Genomic DNA, 18,354 nt, shown 5'->3' with positions numbered 1-18,354 from the left:
AGAAAAACGACACCTTAAAAGCGAAAAAGCTATATATTTTATCGAAGATCAGTGGAAAAGTTTACAAAATAATAATAATAATAATAATAATAAACTCTGAAAGGCGTGTAGCTACTGAAAAGCCAATGAAACACGTTAAATACTCTGGTCAACATATAAATATATGTTAAATATGGAAGCTTAAAGCTAGTCGTACGAATAAACACGTAAGTTTCCTTAAAACTAGTTCTGGAAGAGAGTCCGGGTGAACTCTATGTAGTCGAGGGCGCCGGCGATGGGCCTGTCGGTCTTGGGTTCCGCGTACGGCTTCATCCGCGCCACGCAATAGTCCGCCATCTCCTTGGTCAAATTCTGCAACAGACAAAAACGTTCCAACTCGGGTACCCCCCCCGGCCCCGTGCCAAGACGTGGTACACCTACCGCGTAGAGTTCCTCCTTGGTGACGTATGGGCGATCGCCTGCCGTTATTGCGCGGAATGCCTTCTCGATCTCCTCGGAGCTTTGCACGTTTTCCGTCTCCTTGCTGATCATGAAAGCCATGTACTCCTGGAGCGCCACGTACCCGTCCCGGTTCGGGTCCACCACGTCTGCAACAGACCCTTAGTTTACCCGCGCGCGCCCCGCCCGGCCGGCAAACTCACTCAATATGGCGTCGAACTCGGGATCCGGCTGGCCCTCCTCCACCATCGGGAGGTCGTAGCCGAGCGCGCGCAGGCAGCTCTTGAACTCCTGGTGGTTAAGTTTGCCCGACTTTTCCTTGTCAAAGTGCTTGAACATCATGGAGAACTCCTTGAGGGCGTCCTCGCTCACGCCGGACTGGTTGCGCGCCTGGATCTGCTGCTCCAGGTTGTGCTGCATGCGCATGCCCAGCTGGTCGAGCTGGTCCCACTGCTGCGCCAGGCCGACGGTCGAGTGCTCCGTGTACCGGTTGTCCAGAATCAAGTGCTCCTCGAGGATGGCGCCGAGGTCCTCGATCTTCTTGAGGTCGGAACGGCGCGCGCGCACCTCGGCCGCCTTGCGCTTGGTCGCCTCCAATTGCTGCTCCAGCGAGCCCGAGCCTTCCATCATTGACGTGCTACAAACACACGGTAGTTCTAACGTACCGAACGAGAGAGAGAGAGAGAGAGAGAGAGGGAACGCGGTGTTAGCGCGCGCATTCGCAAGCAAGAAAAACCGAGGCTGGGTTAGACATAAATCTATATAGAACGCAAACCGACAAACGTCTATTTACCCGTCCCAGCCGAGAATCCGGTAACTGTAACGTAAACGGGCAAGTGTATAAGGTGTCTGTGGCGCCGTAGGCGTGTCTTACCGAGTTTCGGTGAGCCACTGGTGGAACGCGTTCGCGTGCTTGGCAAACTCCTTGCGCAGCTTGTCGTTCTCCTCCTGGCGCTGCGCCTCCTTGTCGAGTTCGCCGTCGCGTTCCGCGATGATCTTCTGCAGGTTGCGCCACGTCTCTTCCAGCGCCTCCATGTTGAACCACGTGTACGGGTTCGGGCCGACGTTGAAGCCCTTGATCTGGCGGTCGAGGGCGGCGAGCGCGTCAAAGTCGGCCTGCGCGCTCGAAAGCGACGCCTGGAACTGGGCGTGCGCTTCGCGCAGCGCGCGGATCTCCTCGATCGAGTTGCAGCGCACGGGGTCGGTCAGGTCCTCCTCCGCGTTCTCGAACCACGAGTTGAAGGCGGACGCGCGCTTCGCGAACATCAGGAACAGCTCCTCGATCTGTTTGAACTGGTCCTGCATGCGTAGCAGGCGTTGCTTGCGCGCGTCCGAGTCCGCCAGGAGGCGTTGCCAGCGAGCGATGACGTCGGCGTGACGTTTCGCGATCACCGCCGTCTGGTCGTGGTTGGCGGCGACCAGTTGGTCCTTAAGCGCGGTTATGTTCTGGATACCTTCGTGCTCGAAGGCCGTCAAACCTGAGGGACAGACGTCGCGTAATTGGGCGGCGCGAACGGGGCGGGGCCTCGCTTACCCGCGTCGAAGGTCTCCTGTTTCGTGAGCAGCGTCTGCACCGACGACAGGTCGCGCCCAAACTCCTCGCTCTTGACGTGCGTCTCTTTGTCGGCGATCCAGCTCTCCACCACGTCCGCCTTCCACATGAACTGCAGGTAGGCGGAGTTGTCGACGAGCTTCGCCTTGCGGCGGCCCGCGAGCGCCGCCAAATGGTCGAGCTTCGTCTGCAACTGCTGGCAGCGTTGCGTGACGCTGTCGCCGTGGTGGTTGCCGGCTGCGACGAGTCGCGCGCCCTCTTCGCTTATGTTTTTGCAGCGGTCTCTGCAACGACGACGGAAGTGTTATCGAACTCCGCGTTTGGCATTTGAAAAAAATTTCAAGCGTCATTAAAATAACTGTTCCTTTTAAAATAATGATCGATACAAGCAATAATTAATTTTTCAAATACCAGCCCTTAAAGTTGGTGCTTGGATCATTTCTATATTGGCAATTAACATTTTTTTTTCTAGCAGCTTACTATTAATTTTTTAAGAACTCAGGGGCATGTTTTTTATGTCAAAATCTCGTCCTTAAGCATCTCATAAATAAATATTATCTAGATTGAGAATTGATCTGTATGATATTAAATGATCATCCTTGCCTAGGTTGCGTTTAGATCCGCGGTATCAGGGAGGCCCCAATGACAAATCTGGTCAGAAACGGGGCAACAAAAACGCCATCATACAACGATAAACAGTTTTATATGTCGGAGAGGATTAAAATCACACATAAAAAATTTTTTTTGAAAAAGGAAGTTTCTGTACAGTATGAGCTACTGCCTGACAATTTTGATGATTGGTGCCAGATAGCTCAAAATATACATCTGAAATCTGAAATTTTGGCTTCCGACGTTGACAAGTAGGAAAGTATGTTGAAGAATATGTTTGAAGAAAAATTAACAATGCAAAATGTTGATTATACAGAACACCTTAAAAATGATTATGAATAAAAAAAATTGTTCAAAAATGTAAGAAATGTTCAGAACCAAGGGATTAGGAATTATATACAGGAATATAAAATAGAAAGTAATACAATAAAGGATATTAAAATGTCAAATATTACTAATTGACAAATTGATAATTTTGTATGACAATGTGAAGTTTTTTTTATGACTTAATTATTTATTGGGGTATTTTTTTTCAAATTTATGTAACATATCACCGAATATTGAAACCTGAAGATTTAGAAACGTTAACAGCAGTCTAGTAAGTCGGTTCTGAACTATTACTATACTAGTAAAATTCTAAATTGAGCACAATTTAATTTGCTTATTGACTATATAAAAAATCTCCAAAACATTTTTGTTTTTCACTTTTTTCCAATTACTTTTGTCATAGTCTGCTGTATATTTATACTTTCTTATACATAAAAATACAACTTTTGTAAGGAGCTTTTTTTTCTGTAAAGATCGATGTTAAAGAACGGAGAAACATGATTGTTTTAAAAATTCGCTTTTCTCTAACGAAACACCCATTCTCATGTATACTTCAAAATGATTTTAGCCAAAAATTTTTAACACATATGCAACGATATAACAGTTTGCCCTACATAAAAGTGCAATGACGCCGCTGCTTTTCGATCAAACTGACAACATCGCTTCGTTGAAAACATTTTAAATCGTCTGAACGAGTCTCAAATTATTCACGGACTTTTCGGCCCCGACGGGTGGGCGGGCGCTCACCTGTGCGCTTGAAAGTCCGTCTCGAACGCGTCGTGCTTCTTCAGCAGGCCCTGCACCGCGGCCATCGTGTCGCCGTAGTCCTCTACGCTGAGCAGCTGCTGCTTCTCGCTGATCCACGCTTCCTCCTCCTCGACCTTGGTGAGGAACTGCTGGTAGGTGAGCGACTCGTCCAGTTTCTGGCCGCGATTGGCGGCGAACTGCTTCAGCTCCGCCCACGCCTGGTTCAGCGCCTTGAGGCGCTGCTCGATCTCCGGCACGCCCAGGTTCGACACGTCCATCAGTTTCTCGCCCGCCTCCTGCACCGCCTGGATCGCGGGCTCGTGCGACGCGAGCTCCGCCTCCAGCCGCTTGTGTTTCTTCTTCAGGTTCTGCACGCCGGTCAGGTCGCGGCCGTAATCGTCGCTGCCCACCAGCAGCTTCTTCTCCTTGATCCACGACTCCTCGTCGGCGATGTCGCGGAAGAACTGGTGCAGGGTGTTGGCCTCGTTGAGGCGCGCCTGCCGATGCGCCGCCAAGTTTTTAATGCGCTCGTAGCGCTCGTTGATCGACTGGCGCTTCTCCTGGATCGACGCGGTATCAAACTGGCCGCTCTCGATCAGACCGTCCGCCTGGCCGTTCATGTCTGCAAAACGAACGAAACGGGTCAGCGGGTAGTTCAAATGACCGCGGACGCGGGTCTCTTACCCGCGATTCGATCCTCGTGGTGCTGGATATCGGCCTCGACGAGCTGGTGTTTCTTCATGAGGTTCTGCACCGATGCGAGGTCCTTGCCCGCGTCCTCGCTCGTCAACAGACTCTCGACCTCGCCGAGCCAAAAGTCGAGGTCCTTGACGGCCGCGATGTACGTGCGTTGCTTGTTCGCCTCCTTCAGTTTCATACTCTTTTCCGTCGTCTTCTGCGTCAAAAACTCCCACTGGTCGGCGATGGATTCGAGACGCCGGCGCACCGCCTCCTCGGAGCCCGCGCACTGCTTCTTCTCGATGAGGTTATGGCCGGTGCCGAGCACGCTCTGGATGCGGTCCGCGTTCGCTGCCAGCTCCGCCTCGAACGCCTGGTGTTTCTGGTGCTTGGACTGGATGTTGGCCGGGTCTTTGTAACTCTCCTCGGTGGCTAGCTGCAGCTTTTCCGCGATCCAGTTCTCGATCTCGTCGGCGTCGCGCGAGAACTGCTGCAGCGTGCGGCTCTCGCCAAGCTTGGAGCGTTTCTCGATGAGCGCGTCCTTAAGGTGGCGCCACCGGTCGAGCACCTGGTCGCGTTTGTCGCCGATTGCGCGCGACGCGTAGTGCCCGCGATCGATCAGCTGACCGGCGAGGGTCTGCAACGCGGCGATCTTTTCCTCGTGCGCGTTGATCGCCTTGTCAAAGTCCTCGTGCTTTTTGATGAGCAGCTCGACGTTGTCGCCGTTCGAGTCGACCTCGTCGGACGCGAGGAAAGCCTCGCGGTCGCTCATCCAATTTTCCGCCTGCTCGCAGTCGCGATAGAAGAGGTTCAGCTCGAGATTTTGGTCGAGCTGGAGTCGGCGGTCGATCCAGGCGCGTTCCAGGTCGGCCCGCGCCGCGTTCAGCTGCTCGAGCTTCTCTTGGATCTCGGGACTCGCGTAGTGGTTCGAGTTGAGCAGTTGCTGTCCGAACTGCTCGAGCGCGTGGAAGGTGCCGGCGCGCGCGTCGATCTCCGTCCTGTGTTCCTAAAGGGCGGAGGATGTTTACGGGGTCCCGATGCGCGACGTGACCGCACGGCGTTCGTATTCGGTAAAAACACGGCAACAACTTCAAATTTATATATAATATATAAAAACCATTATTGTTAAGTGTATTTTTCTACTTATATTAGAGATAATTATTTAATATTTCGTACAAAAAAATCAAAAAATGTTAGAGGTAAAGGTTTTAGAATAGAAATTTTATAAATCTTGCATACAAAAGTGTAATTTTATATTGCAACAACAAACATCTTGCATCGGCGTAGAATACGAGATCATTTTAGAAACTGGTGTTTTGATAGAAACACGTCAGACTGTAGTTTTGCAATAATATTTCATAACGAATTAGAGTAAAATCAAAACATACAACGTAAACCTAGAAGCAATTATTTGTATATTCATGAATTTAGAGTCTGTTCACAATTAAGGTTCTCAACTCCAATTCTAACCATCTTGCATGTGGTAAGAATGAAAAAAAAAAACTCAATTATAAGCCGACAAGTATACATGGGAGAGTCAGTTTTTGAAAGTCTATGACAGTAATTATGAAACTCCTGGAATTATTGATAATTTGCGTTTCAATTATGTTTTCCATATATTGATGTATTGGATCCTATTTTATATTTACCCTTTGTAATCTAGTTAAGATAAAATTAGCTTATTATAATAAACAGTTAAGGGATACATATAAAAATTTTCAAAGCCTGTTTGCAATGTTTTCGCCAAATACGAGCACGGTACGTCGAAGGGTGTTAATACGTGTGCGCGTCGTAACCTGGGGCTCAATATGGCGGGCGCGGATTTTTATCGAACTATTACATCTTTTATAATAATGTAAAATTTAACTAGAAACGAGCTTTGCTGAAACAGATGAGACAAACAGCTGTTAAATGATTATTGGAGATATTCTTTGTCTCGTTAAGAGCCATATTTAAGCCGAGGCCCCGAAGGAGAACCAAACCACCGGTGCAATAGAATAAGTGATACACCCAGAAGGAAAACGCATAGAGATTAGGCCGGGCGAGGGCTAGAGGCCCCCCGAGCATCGATTAGTAAAGTTACCACACACGGGGCGGGCTAGAGGCGACAAATCTACCTGAGGCACTCCGTAACGCGCGTCATGTTCCGCCTTCCAGTTCTAAACTCCCGCAAAACAGACAACAAAGTGAGACGACGCGCGGTCGAGAAGAAGAGAGACGGGACCGACCCCCCCACTCACCTGGTGACGTTCGATCAGGGCCTCGGCGCCGGTCACGTCGTTCGCGAGCTCCTCCGAGCTGACGAGGCCGAGCATCGAGTTGATCCACGCGAGCAGGTCGCGGTGGTCGTTGAGGAACCGCTGCAGGTCGTACGAGTCGAGCAGCTTCTCCTTGCGGCTGTTGGCCTTCGCGGTCAGCTGCGTCCACAGCTCGTTGATCTCGCGCTGCTTCGTCAGCGTCTGCTCCGCCGTATCGGGGTGCGTCTGCACCAGCCGGTTGGCGATCTCGTCGAGCTGCTTGATCTAAACGCGCTCGAGATGAGCGCGCCGCGCTATTCCCCACCCGTCTCTCTCTCTTACCTTGTCGCCGAGGGCGGCCAAATCGCGTTCCAATCCCTCGTGTTTCCGTTGCAGCGCCTGCACGCTCCTCAGGTCCTTGCCGAGGTCGTCGTTGTTCAACGCTTCATCCTTCTCCTGGATCCAGTCCTTGGTCTCGTCGACGTCGCGATGGAACCGCTGCACCTCGTGCGCGGAGCCCAACTGGTTCGCCCGTTCCGCGGTGAGCTGCTGCAAGCTCGTCCACTTGGTGTTCAGGTCCTCCATTTGGGTCTGGATCTTGAGGGCGGCCTCGGTCTGCCCGAGCGACACCAGCTGCATCGCGATCTCGTTCATCTGCGCGAGCCGCACCTCGTTCGCCTTCAGGTCCGTCTGGAAATCGTCGAACTTCTTCTGGAAAACCTCCACCTGTTCGAGGTCCTCGCCCACGTCCTGCACCTGCGCGTGCATCTCCTTGTCCTTGATCCAGTTGGCGAGCTCCGCAGCCTCCCTGACCAGTACGTACGCCTTCACCGTCTCGTTGAGCTTGTCCTGGCGCTCGCGGGCCGACGCGAGCAGCCGATCGTACTGGCTGTTGATCTGCGCTTGGCGCGCCGAAATCGAACTGTTCTCGATGAGGTTCTGCTGCGACGCGGTCAGTCCCGCGTCCACCTTTTTGACGTAGGCGGCGGGCACGAAGCCCTGCCGGTCGTGGATCTCCACCTTCCACCAATCCTTATTGTTGGAATTGAGCAGGTGGAGGAGGTCGCCCTTTTTCATCGACACCTCGCGGGCCGACTTCTCCGTGTAGTCGTAGAGGGCCTGCACGGTCTCGCGACCCGTCACGTCCACCACGGGCGGCTCCTGCTGCCTGCAATTACGCGCTTGCTCCTTCAGGCCCTCGATCGTGTTGCCGAACGCGATCAGGTCGCTCACGAGGGCCTCGTGCTTCTTTAGCAGCGCCTCCGACGAATCCTCGTCCTTGCCGTAGTCGGTGTTGGCCACGATCGGTTCCTTCTCCTTCATCCACGACTCGGCCTCGTTCGCGTCCGCGTAGTACTGGTGCGCCTGCAGCGAGTCCTCCAGGTCTTGCTTGCGTTGGTTCGCCTTCTCCTTCAACAGTTCCCAGTGGTCGCTCAGCGCCGTCACGCGGTTCCGGATCTCGTCGCTCGCGAAGTGCTCGTCCTCGGTCATCTGCCTGCCGGCGTCCACCACCGCGGAGATGCGCGCGTCGTGGTTGTTGATCTCGGCGACGACCGCCTGGTGCTTCTTGATCAGGTTCTGGACGCCGATCAGGTCGCGGCCGCGGTTCGTGCTCGCCGCGACCGGCTCCTTCTCGCGGATCCACGCCTCCTCGTCCTCGATGTCCCTGAACAACTGCTGCACCTGTAGCGAGTCGAGCAGACGCTGCTTCCTGATCGCCATCGGCGTCTGCAGCGTGGTGTAGCGTTCCGCGAGGATTTTGTGCTTGTGCGCGATATTGTCGGCGTCGAAGTGGCCCCGTTCGATGAACTGACTGGCCGCGGAGGTTATGCTCTCGATCCGGTCCTGGTGCGACGCGACGTCCGCCTCGAGGAGCGCGTGCTTTTTCTGCAGGTTCTGCACCGACGTCAGATCTTTGCCGTAGTCTTCCGACATGAGCTGACCCTCGATCTCGCTCAGCCACAGCTCGATGTCCTCGATCGTCCGGTTGAATTGCTGCTGCTGGCTCGCCTCCTGCAACTTGGAGTTTTTCTTGTCGGTGGCCTGCACCAGGCTCTCCCACAGTTGGACGATCTCCTCCATGCGCGACTGGATCCTCGGCGTGGCGTAATGCCGCGCTTCTATGAGTTCCTGCCCCGTGGACGTGATCTCCTCCATGCGGCTCCGGTTCGCGTTCAGTTCCTGCTCAAAGTTCTGGTGTTTTTGGATTTTTCCGCCCAGGTTCGTGGGGTCCAGGTAACTCTCGTCCGTAGCGAACTTGAGCTTCTCATTGATCCAACCTTTGGTCTCGTCGCAGTCGCGCTCGAACTGCTGCAGCTTGTACGCGTCGTCGAGCAGTTCGCGTCTCGCGTTCGACTTCTCCTTAAGGGCTTTGCGCCGCTCGAGGAGCATGGCGCGACGCTGCGCGACGTCGTCCGCCGCGTAATGCTCCCCGTTGATCAGCTTGGTGGCGAAGTCGTCGAGCACTTTGATCTTCTCCTCCTGAGCGGCGAGCGACTTTTCGAAGTCCTCGTGTTTCTTGATCAGCGCCTCGACCGAGTCGAGCGAGTCGCCCAGATCCTCGTTGGCCAGGAACGCCTCCTGCTTCGCCATCCACGTGTCCGCCTGCTCGGTGTCGCGGTAGAACAGCTGCAGGTCCATGCACTGTTCGTAGAGGATGCGCCGTTCGTCCCACAACGCGATCAGCGACCGCTTGTCCGACTCCAAGGTGGACAGTTTTTCTTTGACCTCGTCGCTGGCGTAGTGCCCCTTGTCCAAGAGGTTCACGCCCGCCGCGGCGATGGCGGCGAAGCTGTCTTCGCGGGCGTCGATCTCGCCCCGGTGCTCCTGGTGCCGCTCCAGCAGGGCTTCGGCACCGGCCACGTCTTTGGCCAGCTCGTCGGCCGATATAATGGCCTTCATGTCGTTGATCCAGGAAATCAGGTCGCGGAAATCGGCGAGAAAACGATGGAGAGCGTACGACTCCTCGAGCCTCTCGCGCCGCTCCTTCGCTTTGGCCGTCAGGCTCTGCCAGTAATCTTCGATCTCCGCCCGCTTGGCCTGGATCTGCGGGGCGTGGTCGCCGTGGATCGCGCACAGGCGGTCCGCCTCTTTGCCGAGAGTCGACACCTTGTCCTCCAGGGCGGCCAGGTCGCGCTCCACGCCCTCGTGTTTCCTTTGCAGCGCCTGCACGCTGGCGAGGTCGCGCCCGTAGTCGTCGGACGACAGCACCACGTCCTTCTCGGATATCCAGGCGACGGTCTCGTCGGCGTCGCGATTGAACCTCTGGATCTCGTGGGCGCCGTAGAGTTTGTCCTGACGCATCAGCGTCATTTGTTTGAGGCGTTGCCACGCGTTGTTGAGCTCCTCCTTGCGGCCGGCGATTTGGTCCCGTTCCGGGTGCCCTTCCTGGATCAGTTTGTCCGCCATCTCGTTGACCTCCGTGACGCGGTACTCTTGCGACGCCATATCCTTCTGGAACTCGTCGAACTTACGCTGCAGCACCTCCACGTGCTCGAGGTCGTGGCCGAACTCTTCCGTCGACAAGAACGCGCTCTTCTCGTTGATCCAGAACATGACCTCGTCGCAGTGGCGGATGAACTGGACGAGGACGTGGGTCTGCTGTAGCTTCATGCCTTTCTCGGCCAGTTTGGAGAGCAGCTGCTCCCAGAGGCGGTGCAGCTCCTCCAAGCGTCTCCGGATCGTTTCCGATTCGTAGTGGTTCTGGTTGATCATCTCACGTCCGGTCGTGTCGAGGACGACGATGGCGTTACTATGGGCTGCGACCTCCGCCTCAAACGCCTGGTGCTTTTGAATTTTGGCCTGCAGATTGGTGGGATCCTTGTAGCTCTCGTCGGAGGCGGCCTGCAGCTTTTCGATGATCCAGGACTCGAGCTCGTCCGCGTCGCGCTTAAAATACTGGAACCGCCTGGAGTCTTCGAGTTTCTCGCGTTTGGCGCGCGCGTCCGCCTTGAAGTTGTCGTAACGGGTGAGCACCTGTTGGCGGCGCTCCTGGATGTCCTCGGCGGTTTCGAGGATTTTCACCTCCTTGGGCGGCGGGATCTGGTCCATCTTAACGCTGGAACTGAATGTGCAATTCGATATAAACCACCTAAAGGACGGTTAAGGGCGTGGCGAAACGGAGATACGGATACGAGTTCCATCCCCACTAACATAGAACTGTAAATTAAATGTCTAAATCCAAATGTTTGACAGACAGGTCGATATCGTTTTGTAATTACAATTAGTAGAATTACAGTTGCGTTTATGAGAAAAAATTTCCTGCGCTTGTACATCGCCCTTAGTTCCTTCCGGCCTGTTTTTTTGGCTTACCGATTCTTGCAAACCAAATAAGGCAAAACGCTTTATATTAGTTAAAGATTTTTAACTTAAAATCTTTGAACAATCGAAAAATCAAATTCTACTTCCAATTCGCAGTATCAGCTTTTATCTTACGATAACGCCTTACCAGATAAGGTCAAAACACTCGAGTTAATCCAATTAGAGTCTAAAAATTGAATTTATTTAGCCGTGACATAACACGGCACAAATATTTTAAGGATGAAATCACGCACATCTGCCCAACGGAATACCGTCCCATCTTTATTGACTTGACCTACATTAAATGGTTGGGGTGGTGGAATTCTTCGCCAAAACGAAAAATCGATACGGTCCAAGGTCGACTCGAAAACAAAAATTGCCGCAGTCCATAAAATCTTAACCCGACGTGGATGACTCGATTTCGGTTCCCTAAATAACTATGCCATAACGGACAAAACATTAAAACAAAAATTCGCGAGTATTTTCGAAATTATAAGGAAACTTTGGATATCGTAAGACGGTAGTTTACGTTTTGAGTGGGCGACTTTTAGGAAAACATTGAAAATAAATCTGTCCCATGGGCGTGGTAGACATTTTGCTGTTTATTAATTATATAGGACGCCTTATTCAGAGTACACTTTACACACACGTACCGATTCGTTTCGTAGATGCAAGCGCCACCCCTTTATGCTAAACAGGTATTTCGTAAGTTTTCGTTATTCGAAGTGACGAACGTAACCACCACACAAATTTTTCTCGTCTCGAACGTCGTCGTCGATGATTGTCATTTGTCGAGAAAAGTCAAGCCGCCGCGATCAACTGACAAGCGCGCCCTCTGCACAGGGGAATGCGAATTGTCGATTAAATCCTAATTTAATTTCTCTTTCGACCAACTAACCAAAACGAATTATTAGCCTTTTTTAGTGATAGATATACTCGCAACTAATTTACGCCGTTAAAATTTCTAAAAAGTATAGAAAAGAGTATTGTAGCGTCATCTACGGACTGTCCTAAAGCAATCGCTAGTTAAACGGGCGGATGATAGATGACGCCACATTTTACTTTTATGGCGCTCTGTTTCAAACAGGTAATTCCAATATAAAACCGTTCACTACTTTAACAAATTACGCATGTTTTGTGCCTACAAGGCACTACGGCGGCACGCAAAGAGTTTGAAAAAAATTTCGACTGGCAGGTTCGTGTTGCGCCAGCACGCATATTCCAATAAAATGGACCGGTACAAACACCCCAAAGCAGAAAAAAATCTATTCATTAAAGTAACGAGTCGCATTCGACAAGATTTGAATATTAATAATTCTATCGACGTCGCGTTGTGCGTTAGGAATTGAATTTCTTATTTACAAGTGCAGCTCCGATTACACACTAAAATGGAAAACAAGGATTATTCCAAAACTAAACCTTCTCTGGTGAGTAACAGATTTGAGATCGTGTTTAATCGTGTGAACATCGTGTAAACATGGCACCCGGGAATTCATTTTGTTGTATTTTTTTGTCGCGTACCGTTCAAGGTGAACGATAATGCGTCGACCTTTTCAGTGTCACTTTGCATTATTTAAAACACACTGTAAACCCAGACGTACGGCGTTCGTCTCCTTAGTCGATAAAGTACAAGTCGCGTGTTTGACCTCAGAGGCAAAGTTTACTTATAAACGCGATAGCGATAACGGTAGTTTTAGGAGAATGCGGTCGGGTGCAACGGCCACAGATAACGGACCGGTCGGTTTCGGCTTTTTTCCGTGCCGCATGAAATGAATTCTCGTGTTTCAGGACCCGTCGTTCGGTTTTAGTGCGGTGAGCTTCATCGCCTACGTCGGATTCAAGGCGATAAACGTGCTATACGTGCCGCACTTCGTGTACAGGCTTTTCCGGAAACCGAAACGCTGCGTGCCGATTTGCGACGACGTTTTGCGCATGCCCGCCGGCGTTTTGGCGGGAAAAATTCGTAATCGAGAGGTGGTAACCCGTTCTCGATATCGCCCGTTCCGGTTTAAATTTCGTTTTCAGATTTCCTGCGAGAACGTAATCCAAACTTACGTGGCTCGCGTTCGGGAAGTGAACCCATTTATCAACGCGGTTATCGAAGACAGGTTCCAGGAGGCTCTGGAGGAGGCGCGAAAGGTAGACGAGCTACTTACATCGGGAAATGTCCCAGCAGATCGGCCATTGCTCGGTAAAACGTACCTACCGATTTATGTTCTACGGTCTGACGATATATTTGATTTAAAGGGTTACCCTTGTCTGTAAAGGGCAGCCTCTCCGTAGAAGGACTGAGGAACACTGCCGGTGTCGTTGGTAGGAACGACGTCGCGGAATGCGACGCGCCGGCCGTTCGCAGGGCAAGGGTGGCGGGCGCGATACCGCTGCTGACGTCAAACGTGCCCGAGCTATGTATGGATTGGGAGACGTCGAACAAGCTGGTGGGGTCTACCAAGAACCCCTACGACGTCACGAGGACCGCTGGTGGTTCTTCGGGCGGCGAGGTACGAGCCGCTTTCAGATAAAAATTGACGTCGGTAGAGTTCTCCAAACGATATACCGTTTTTACGTGTAGTATTTTCAGTGTGACTTACTTACTTATATATAGGCGACCCTCCCCTCTATCTTATACTATTTCGTTAAACCCCTAAATTGGGAATCAGTTTAAGCTTTCTAATGTGTTTTTAATATAGGAGATCAACCTATCTAATGGGCAAATTCAACTTGAAATCGAGCTACCTCAAGTTTTAGGAAGATTCATATAAAGCACACTAATGCACAGTTAAATTAAAGAAAACTTCCCTACTCTTAAAATACAACAGTCCGCATGGCACAGTCCTCGTCCGCTAACATTTTAAATACGGCCCTGGTTTGCGGTACACGTGCTGAAAAGAATGATCCCTTCCGCTTTTCAACAGACGGGTCTAACACTCATTTCGAAGCCAAATCAAACAAGGTTGAAAAATGGTATACTGCGTGAAGAACTCTAGAATTGTACGCTTTGCCTATACAATTTTAACCACGAGATTTCGTGGGAAGCAACGTGAACGATGCCAATGTTGTCACACTACGCGTTTCTATTGTAAATAAAAGTGCGATTTGCAATTAATTGCAATCCAATGCAATCTATAGTTCGACCAGAAATGTAGTGCTTTTATAACCGACACGGTGGATTAACTTTACCTACTGTGTATTGCTCCAAAACCTTATACCCGCAACCATTCCAGGACCGTCCTAGGAACTAATCTATCTACAGTAAGGGATAGAAGTACCTTTTCAGTCTTTTTCTCTGAACAATTCTTGAAACATGTACATAAAAAAATTAGTACAAAGTAACAATTTATTATGTTCTATTTCATTACATTTCTACATAGTATCATTATTCATATACAAAATATTAATAAATAACCATTTTTGGATCCAGCATGAAGCGTTTTGTACGTGAACGCGGCACGTCTAGTACACACTTGTTACTGTTATCACGCCATCCTTTTCCTACTGTGTCCCGAGTGTATTTTGCTAGCTATTTGCCGCTCCCCATTGCGAAATTCTTTGACATTCCATTAGCACTTGACTTTTCTTAATTGTTTGGAGCTGAAAATCCATTTTCTTCAAAAAAGTACGCAACGACTCTTTGGCACAAGCAGTTCTCGTAGAGTAAAAACCCTATTCACCCTATTAAAACAAAATTCGCGAAATGCCAGCATTTTCTCTCACTTTCCTCTTGACTATCCCATTTGCAACAGTTTTTCTTATAGTTGACTTCAAAACTTATCTCTTGTTCTTCCTACTTCCCCTTCTTATAACATTGTAAACATTCAAAATAATTTGATTAGCATTCGAAGACAAACGGATCCCTTTTTTTATTTACTGAAGTAGTTCGTCTTCAAATTCAACGTTGTTTTCCATGTCTTGATCTAACAGGAGAAAATCTTCATCCACATTTTAAATTGTTAAAAAAAAGGAATTTTAAAAAAATGTTTAATTGTAAGATTCCAATAAATATTGATGTAGAAAACACAAAAATTCAAGAAAAAGAATGTTGTGAATCGACAGGCACACAAGACAAAAATGATTATTTTCAAACTTACCTGTAAGACGAATAGAGTAGTAACATAGATATAGGACTTACGCTTACCCGTTGAACTATCCAGTGAAAACAGCCTCACAGGGTCAAAGCTCAAGAATCAGGTGCATAAATACGTAGGATGCCAGTCAAATACCTCCGTAATAATACGAACATATTGCAATTGCACGTCAAAGCAATAAATGCACTATATTTTTGGTCGTATTATAAATGTGATTCAATGATCATTATCCAGGCGAGCCTGCTCGCATCGGGTGCTTCGTTGCTCAGCTTGGGCTCCGACATGGCGGGCTCCCTAAGGTTGCCGGCTCATTTTTGCGGAGTCTACGGCCACAAGCCCAGCCCGGGGGTTGTGTCCAACAAGGGGCACTATCCCGACTGCCGGGACCGCCCCCGTTGGGATCGCGCGTTCGTGGTGGGCCCCATGGCCCGTTACGCTTCCGACTTGAGGTTGCTGCTGAGGTCAGTCGCGGTTCCCGAAGCGCTGGACCGTCTGGCACTGGATGAAAACGTAATACGCTTGCTGCCTCCACTTCTCCGTTTTGACGGACCCATTTCAGGTGAACTTGCGGCGGATCAAAGTGCGCTACCTTCGAGGCATCGACTCGTACCACTGCGACGAACCGAGAGCCGACGTCGCGGCGGCCGTCGACAGCATCGTGCGTCACTTTGCCAACATTTGCGAGTCGGCTGTCACTGAAGTACGTGAGCCAGCACAGAATACTAATGTTAACCCAACAAACCAACACGTCGTGTCGAGTAAACCTGGATTTAGGTCGAGTTCACGGACTATAGATTATCAATTCATCAATTCATGGCGCCACCTGTAGGTCACTGATCATATCATACTACTTACTATACAGACTTTGTCATCCATTCATTTAAAGTTTAATTAATGTAGCAGGCAAGCGTACTTCTTTTTAAAAAGATTTTCAACGTGCAGTCACTTCCGGTTCAACCATCTTGCTTATTTCAAATGGCACTCCTCGTATATTACTGCATTTTGAGTTTCTGTTTACTTTGAACAACAAAATGTGTCTCTAGCTTAACCCACTTTGAAAATACATATTTTGGTAGTTTTTTAAAATTTTATTCTCATATTTGGCGAAATGTTAAAAAAGCAGATAACTTTTAACTACAAACTACAAATACTACAAACGAGAGAAATGAGGATGTTTTTTGGAAGCGCTAAATAAAATGTGCCGATCGTATTAATTTATTAATTCTCCAAAACTAACTTGTTTTATTTTAATTTTCTTGGTTAGATGTTTCTTGTGCGATATCTAGCATCTCAAAGTTCTATTTAGACCACTAACTTTCGTGATTTCGACTTTGTTTACATTTTCAATAGAGGTTAAACCCATGAGCTGATGAAAACTAACGCTTTGCACAGATTTGCAAGCAAAAAAAAAATGGAAAAAATTGCTTACATGAAAAAATACTTGTAGAAATTGCATCGTATCTACAGGGCTTAAGTTGCTTGTTGAAAGCCACAATTTGGGCGCATCCGCATGTTGAACGGGCCTAGCTGCTTCAAGAGTTCCTGTCCTATTAAGATGGAGAGGGCTGGTAGCTATATGGCCATTAGGCCACTACTAATGCATAGATTATAGAATTCGGTTAGTTTCGGTTAGGATATTTGTAATTTGACGCGTAAGCTTGACATACGCATTTTGAGCGTTCCGTTTTTAATATCGTCGCGGATTCGACTGGGATTGATGCGATTTGCAGCTCGACGCGCCCGTCATGAAATACATTCCGGAAGTGGCGGCGCTCTGCCTGCTGGACATAGACGACGTGGAGAACATCTTCAAGGGTAGGGGCGAGGGTTGTTTCGCGGAATTGTTCCGTTACTGCACCCTGCGCTCGGATCACACGCTCATGGCCATCTTGTACGGGTTCGCGAGGCGCGCTCACGGTCTCGTACCCGCACGCGTCTTGGAGGAGGCGCGCCGGTACCTGGGCCAAATGGAGAACAGCATCGCCGAAGCGTTGGGACCTTCCGGAGTGCTGGTGATGCCCGTTTACCCACGCGCCGCCTACCGCCATGCGGACTCGCTGCGGAAAACACTCGTCAGCGGATATCTGTCCATCTTCAACGCTCTCGGCTTCCCGGTGACCAGCTGTCCTGTGGGAAGAACGCGGGATGGGCTACCGGTGGGCGTGCAGATCGTCGCTTTGCCGGACGGCGACCGGTTGACGTTGGCGGTCGCGGAGGAGATCGAGAGAGCGTTCGGCGGTTGGAAACCGCCCCAGTAGTTTAGGAATTGCGTTTTTTTTTTTGGGCAGGGGGGGAGGGGAAGGGAGTGTTTTTTTATGCGTTTAAGATATTTATTTTTTATGTTGAATAAAAGATTACTCGGCTCTTGAGAGTTTAATTTTTTCGAAGACTCCTGATGTGTATTCCGACTTAACCTAAAAAAAAAATTCAGTAGGGCACATGGCGGACGTTCCTAATGCCCGGTTCCATAAAATTGTGAAATTCCATTGTGTATATGTTAACACGGTTTCCGGATGTCTTATATTCACGCTGGTAACCAGGCCAGATATCACATTTAAGATAATTCCGGGAACCGTTAGAAGAATCGGTTGCCATTTTATGACTATGAATATGTTAACAAACCTGAAGGATGATGTAACAGTCTTTAAGAAGGCATCCTTTAGGAATTTATTTGTAAGCTGGCAAAATTACGTGAGTTGCATAGACTAGGTTTGTTTACTAGATGTAAGTCTGTGAGCACCGATATATATATATATATATATATATATATATATATATATATATATATATATATATATATATATATATATATATATATATATATATATATATATATATATATATATATATATATATATATATATATATATATATATATATATATATATATATATATATATATATATATATATATATATATATATATATATATATATATATATATATATATATATATATATATATATATATATGATGACACTATATTCCGGGATATCATCCGTTCGCTCGTTGAACTCCGACTGGAATCCTGCATCCGACTGGAATCCTGCAAATCTTGCATCCGACTGGAATCCTGCAGACGTTTCGCCAAAATCTCACTTGGCATCTTCAATGCTCGCGAAACACTTCGAACACGTCTGCAGGATTCCAGTCGGATGCAAGATTTGCAGGATTCCAGTCGGATGCAGGATTCCAGTCGGAGTTCAACGAGCGAACGGATGATATCCCGGAATATAGTGTCATCACATTTTATATATATATATATATATATATATATATATATATATATATATAGAAGAATATAAGAACGTGACCTACAAGAGCCACGCCGTTAAGATTCCATATGATTGCTGTTCTCAAATTCCAGTTTCAACCCCCAGAG

The 18,354-nt window shown here is 48.9% G+C and overlaps 2 protein-coding genes across 8 annotated transcripts; one reads left to right on the top strand and one right to left on the bottom strand.

The window, feature by feature from the left end:
- Nucleotides 1–20: 20 nt before the first annotated feature.
- On the bottom strand, nucleotides 21–11,695 carry LOC132702329 (spectrin alpha chain). 5 transcript variants are annotated; one of them, XM_060670897.1, is made up of 12 exons: nucleotides 11,541–11,695; nucleotides 6,931–10,651; nucleotides 6,592–6,873; nucleotides 6,469–6,510; nucleotides 4,358–5,357; nucleotides 3,674–4,295; nucleotides 1,973–2,274; nucleotides 1,313–1,916; nucleotides 1,232–1,255; nucleotides 642–1,075; nucleotides 421–587; nucleotides 21–351 (listed from the first exon to the last, which is right to left on the bottom strand). In XM_060670897.1, the coding sequence occupies exons 2-12, from the start codon at nucleotides 10,636–10,638 to the stop codon at nucleotides 223–225; spliced, it is 7,314 nt and encodes a 2,437-aa protein (XP_060526880.1). In that variant the 5' UTR covers nucleotides 10,639–10,651; nucleotides 11,541–11,695; the 3' UTR covers nucleotides 21–222. The 5 variants fall into 5 exon arrangements, with proteins under 5 accessions (XP_060526880.1, XP_060526881.1, XP_060526882.1 ...); XM_060670898.1 differs by lacking the exon at nucleotides 11,541–11,695 and adding an exon at nucleotides 11,036–11,139; XM_060670899.1 differs by lacking the exon at nucleotides 1,232–1,255.
- A 70-nt stretch (nucleotides 11,696–11,765) lies between these two features.
- LOC132702330 (fatty-acid amide hydrolase 2-A-like) lies at nucleotides 11,766–17,329 on the top strand. Of its 3 annotated transcripts, none has more exons than XM_060670904.1 (7): nucleotides 11,766–11,974; nucleotides 12,676–12,861; nucleotides 12,913–13,078; nucleotides 13,135–13,388; nucleotides 15,207–15,482; nucleotides 15,532–15,672; nucleotides 16,703–17,329. In XM_060670904.1, the coding sequence occupies exons 1-7, from the start codon at nucleotides 11,933–11,935 to the stop codon at nucleotides 17,228–17,230; spliced, it is 1,593 nt and encodes a 530-aa protein (XP_060526887.1). In that variant the 5' UTR covers nucleotides 11,766–11,932; the 3' UTR covers nucleotides 17,231–17,329. The 3 variants fall into 3 exon arrangements, with proteins under 3 accessions (XP_060526887.1, XP_060526888.1, XP_060526885.1); XM_060670905.1 differs by lacking the exon at nucleotides 11,766–11,974 and adding an exon at nucleotides 12,000–12,314; XM_060670902.1 differs by lacking the exon at nucleotides 11,766–11,974 and adding an exon at nucleotides 12,402–12,624.
- The last annotated feature ends 1,025 nt before the right edge of the window (nucleotides 17,330–18,354 follow it).

The sequence above is a fragment of the Cylas formicarius genome, unplaced genomic scaffold (genome assembly GCF_029955315.1).
Source record: "Cylas formicarius isolate icCylForm1 unplaced genomic scaffold, icCylForm1.1 PGA_scaffold_5__7_contigs__length_24384050, whole genome shotgun sequence".
NCBI classification, from domain to species: domain Eukaryota; kingdom Metazoa; phylum Arthropoda; class Insecta; order Coleoptera; family Brentidae; genus Cylas; species Cylas formicarius.
This window is presented reverse-complemented; position numbering and strand designations above follow the sequence as displayed.

Bases quoted from the DNA above. Each gene is read 5' to 3' on its own strand.
- LOC132702329 (XM_060670897.1), bottom strand. From the start codon at position 10,638: ATGGACCAGATCCCGCCGCCCAAGGAGGTGAAAATCCTCGAAACCGCC. The intron at 6,874-6,930 runs GTAAGAGAGAGA...GAGCGCGTTTAG, and splicing joins TGGCCGCCCTCGGCGACAAG to ATCAAGCAGCTCGACGAGAT. The intron at 2,275-3,673 runs GTGAGCGCCCGC...TCGTCGTTGCAG, and splicing joins ACGGACTTTCAAGCGCACAG to AGACCGCTGCAAAAACATAA.
- LOC132702330 (XM_060670902.1), top strand. From the start codon at position 12,427: ATGCGTCGACCTTTTCAGTGTCACTTTGCATTATTTAAAACACACTGT. The intron at 15,483-15,531 runs GTAATACGCTTG...GACCCATTTCAG, and splicing joins GTCTGGCACTGGATGAAAAC to GTGAACTTGCGGCGGATCAA. The intron at 15,673-16,702 runs GTACGTGAGCCA...TGCGATTTGCAG, and splicing joins GCGAGTCGGCTGTCACTGAA to CTCGACGCGCCCGTCATGAA.